Source organism: Tupaia chinensis, unplaced genomic scaffold, assembly GCF_000334495.1.
Source record: "Tupaia chinensis unplaced genomic scaffold, TupChi_1.0 Scaffold145072_1, whole genome shotgun sequence".
Classification (NCBI taxonomy): Eukaryota; Metazoa; Chordata; class Mammalia; order Scandentia; family Tupaiidae; genus Tupaia; species Tupaia belangeri.
Window position 1 is genome coordinate 284,687 of NW_006204933.1, and position 4,759 is coordinate 289,445.

Sequence of the window (4,759 nt, forward strand, 5' to 3'; positions counted from 1 at the left end):
TGGGTGTGTGTGCGCGTGTGCCCGAAATCCCAAACGGAGGGAGTGGGGAAGCGAAGGGATGGCAGTGCCATGGCTCTGCCCAATGGAGGGATGGTCCTGTCTCACTTTCCTTCTCTGTCTCTCTCCAGAGGGGGCATGTGCCCTTTAGCAAATAAAGGAGAGAGAGAGAGAGAGAGAGAGAGAGAGAGAGAGGAATAAGGAAGAAGAAAGAAAGAAGAAAGAAAGAAAGAAAGAAAGAAAGAAAGAAAGAAAAAGAAAGAAAGAAAGAAAAAAAAAAAGGAAAGAAAGAGAACCCCCACTGTCCCCTTGTTCTAGTTCTCCAACGTGTCAGATCTTAGACACTTGTCAGTGTGTCCCAGTACGTTTGGGGCTGACCTGGCTAGGGATTCGAACCCCATGTTCCACGGGTGGTGGAGGGGTGTGTGGCTTCCCCCAAGCAGTGCATTACTTGCCCCACAGAGCCAGCCTGTGCTGCAGATCTCTGTCCTGCAGGTGCTCGGGTGCGGTCTTTGGGAAGCCTGGTTCGCGGAAATCCCCCATTTACCACTTCCTCCCAAATGGAAGGACCATTCAGGGGCAGGTGGCTGTCTCTCTGTCTCTGTTTCTCTCTGTCTCTGTGTCCTGTTTATCCAGCTGCGAGTTCCAGAGGAGAGCTGCTTGGTAAACCCCCGCCTGCTCCGCGTCTGCTCAGACGTCGGCTCTGCGGTCCGTGGGTGCCGGCGTGGCCTCACAGCGTGTGTTTGCCCCTCCGCAGGCACGGGGACATTTGGGCGCGTGCACCTGGTGAAGGAGAAGGCGGCCAAACATTTCTACGCCCTGAAGATCATGAGCATCCCCGACGTCATCCGCCTGAAGCAGGAGCAGCACGTGCACAACGAGAAGTCGGTCCTCAAGGAAGTCAGCCACCCGTTCCTTGTCAGGCTGTGAGTTCTCGTCCCGGTCCCTCCTCCTCCGCCTCTTCTTCATCCACCATGTGGGGACCCTGAGTGTTTGCACGCAGCTGGGCGGAGGGACCAGCCATGGTGTCATGATTATGTTGCCGGCCTCCCACGTAGTTGACTGAGGTTCAAATCCCGAACCTGGTGGCTTACGACTCATCCCATGTGCATGTGCCTATGTGCCCAAGATCCCAAGAGAATGGAGGAGAAGGGATTGCGACATGGCCATTCCCCTTGAGGGGTGATTTCTCACTTTCTCTCTCTCTCTCTCTGTCTCTCCAGCGAGCACACATGCCCTATAGCAAAAATCTCTCCAAAAATAGAAATAATTAAGTGGGGTGGGATGAGGCGGTCGCTCGCGTGCAGAGCCCCAGACCACAAGAACAGTTGAGAGTTATCTCTGTGTCTAATCTTACACACGGGCTAGCACGAGGTCTCCGGACACTCGGGGCTGGCCTGCTTCCAAGAGAAGGAGGCCGTTTCTAGAAGCTCCCTGCTCCCCTCCTGGGCAAGCCTGGTGTCTCTGAGGGAGAGGTGTCCCCACAGGAATCTTCTTCTCCCCGTCCCATGAGGTTCCGAATCCCTGCCTCCCCAGAGAGAGCACGTGGGTGTGGAACCAGCCTGTCACGCTGGCCCGGCTCACACTTGACAGGTTTGCAGCCATGTGGACTGAGCACAGACTTGTCCAGGTGGACGTGTGCTGCGTGTAACCCGCGCTCCTCCATCCACACGCCACTTCCTAGAACAGGGTTCTCAGTCCCTTTGGGCTGCTAGAAGGAAGCACCTCATGGGGGCCCGCAGGTGCTATGGTGCTGAAGGCCCTGGACTCCCACAAGACTGAGCGCGGTTTGAGTCCTGGACCCGGTGGCTTCAAACTCATGTTGGACGCGTGTGCGTGCGTGCCCAAGATCCCGAGAGGAGAATGGAGGAGAAGGGATTGCAGCGTGGCCATCCCCCTGGGGGGGCGACTTCTCCTTTTGCCCGTCACTGTCTCTGTCTTGGCGTGCACATGTACCCTGTACTAAAAATCTAAAACTATGGGCCAGCAGCTGACATAGTGGTTAGGATGCTGGACTCCCACGTGGCTGACCACGGTTCAAGTCCTGGACCCAGCGGATTAAAAGTCACCCTCGGTGTGCGTGTGTGTGTGTGTGTGCCCAAATTCTCAGGTGAAGAGAAGAGAAGGGATCGTGGCGTGGCTGTTCCTTCTAGGGGCTGATTTCTCATTCTCTTTTTCTCTGTCTCTCTCTGTCTTTCTATGAATGTGCACGTCTTATAACAAAAACCTGAAAAGAAAAAAAACAAGGAAAGGAAAGGAAATATCTTTGACAGAGTGATTTATAAAGAACAGACATTTACTGCTTACAGTTCTGGAGTCTGGAACTCCCAGAGCCCTCTGGGGCAGATTTTGCGTCCTCGTTCCTAGTTGGTCCCCTCATAGGGTGAAAGGTCTTTCTCTCTCTCTCTCTCTCTTTTTTTTTTTTTAAAGAATTATTGTATTTATTAATTATTATTACTGAATTTGACCAAAGAGAGACAGAGAGAGAAGGGAACAGTGAGAAAGCAAGCCACTGGGTTCAGGACTCGAACCACAGTCGGCCATGTGGGAGTCCGGCGCCTCTAACCATCACACCACCTGCTGGCCTGAAAGAATCTCTTTTGTTGAAGACACTCATCTCCTTTACGAAGGCTCTGTTCTCACCACCTCATCACCTCCCAAACACCCCCTTTCTTCCTGTACGTGGAACAGCCTCAATCTCAAAACCACAAAGCCACTGGGCTCCACAATCGGAAACTTGGCGAGCCTTGAAATGATGCCTCACGTGGAAAATTCCCGTCTGCCCTCCTGGAATGGGTCATGGTCATGACGCTGCCATGGGAACATGTCACAGAGAGTGACCTTCAGGCTGTGCGTCTAAGATATCGATGAAACATGATTGAATTTTGTATTTAGACTGGTGCCCCATCCCCAGGTTATGCCATTACATGGAAGTAAATATTCCACCATCCAAAAAAAGTATCTGAGGGCCAGCAGATGGTGTGAAGGTGCTGGACTCCCACGTGGACGACCGTGGTTTGAGTCCCGAATCCTGTGACTTGAACATGGCAGTAGGCATGTGTGCGTGCGTGCCCAAGATCCCAGGAAGAGAGTGGAGGAGCGGGGGTTGCAGTGTGGCCATCCCCCCTGGGGGGTGATTTCTCAGTTTCCCTCATAGCGCCTGGTCATGCTGTAATCCCTTTGTGTCACCCCATCACAGTCTAGGCACCTGCACGCACGCCTGGTCGTTTCAGGCTGACTCGGATTCCAACCAGGGTCGCCACGTGGAATCCAGCTTCTCTTGTGAGTGGTGTATTACAACTGTGCCACAGATCTGCCCTGAACTAAAAACACCAGACTGTAATACAGGAATGTTAAAGGTGAGCTTTCCTGGGGCCGGCAGCTGGTGAGAGAGTTGAGGTGCTGGATTCCACCTGGCCGACCGTGGTTCACGTCCCGGATCTGGTGGCTTGATTTCTCACTTTCTCTTTTTCTCTGGTGAGCACATATACCCTGTAGCAAATGAAAATAAATTAATAAACAAAATAAAATATGTATTTTTTAAAAGGCGAGCTCATGGCCGACAGGTGACATGGTAAAGGGTGCTGGACTCTCACATGGCCAACCATGGTTTGAGTCCCAGTCCTGGTGGCTTGCTTTCTCACTTTCCTAATCTCTTTCTCACTCTGTCCCTCTCTGGTCAGATGAGAAGAAGTAAATAAATAAAGTTAGATAAAATAATTCTCAAAACAAAAAGCTGGGTTTTCCTTTGGAAGCACCATGATTTGGGACGTGGGTTTCCCTGGGCCTCTCTGGACCAGGCGGCACGGCCTGGCATGTGTTCACATCGAAATGGAATGGAAGCAGTGACGAACACAGGACAATGGGGACAGCGAGGGATCAGGCCGGGAGGAGTTGCCTCACCGTTGAAAGTGGGCGGCAAGTGGGCGGCGGGACTGCTTTCACGTCTGACTCACTTGGTGGCGTGTTTCCGAGGGCAGGTGTCTTTGAGGGGTTATTATGGGCTAATGCAAACAGTTTTGGCTGGGACATGGAGGTGGTGTGTCCGTTAAGGCAACTGGGTCCCACGTGGTCGACCATGGTTTGAGTCCCGCACCTGGTGGCTTGGTTTTTCACTTTCTCCCTGGGAAGCATGCATGCCATGTAGCAAATTAAAAATATAATAGGAGGGCCAGCAGGTGGGGTGGTGTTTAAATGCACTGGACTCCCACAGGGCGGCTTATGGTTCAAGTCCTGGACCTGGGCATCTTGCTTTCTCACTTTTCCTCTCTCTCTCTCTCTGTGTCTCTCCCTGGTCCAATTAAAAAATAATAATAATAACAAATCAGATAAATAATGAATTCTTTAAAAAAATTAGTAACAAGGGACCGGCAGTTGGTGTAATGGCTATGTCACTGGACTCTCATGTAGTCAACCGTGGTTCGAGTCCTGGACCTGGCAACTTAAACTCACGCCAGGCGCGTGTGCGTGCGTGCCCAAGATCCCGAGAGGAGAATGGGGGAGAAGGGATTGCGGCGTGGCCATCCCCCCTGAGGGGTGAGTTCTCACTTTCTGTCTCTCTGTCTCTCTCCATCTGTCTGGCGAGTCGGATCGCCCTACAACAAAAACCCGTCCAAAAAAAAAAAGAGAAAGAAAAGAAAAAGAATTGGGGGCTAGCAGGTGGCGTGGTGGTTAAAGGTGCTGGATTCCTACATGGCCGACCGTGGTTCGAGTCCCAGACCTGGCAGCTTTCTTTCTCACTTTCCTTCTCTCTCTTTCTCTC

General features: G+C 52.1%; 1 protein-coding gene across 1 annotated transcript in view; it reads left to right on the forward strand.

Annotated features, from left to right (window-relative positions):
• Nucleotides 1-282: 282 nt before the first annotated feature.
• Nucleotides 283-4,759, forward strand: part of PRKX (protein kinase cAMP-dependent X-linked catalytic subunit) — a gene marked incomplete in the record, with an annotated part of 30,058 nt that continues 25,581 nt past the window's right edge. Inside the window, 1 exon segment of the mRNA XM_027767970.1 lies at nt 283-923. Coding sequence (XP_027623771.1) covers nt 397-923 — 527 coding nt within the window.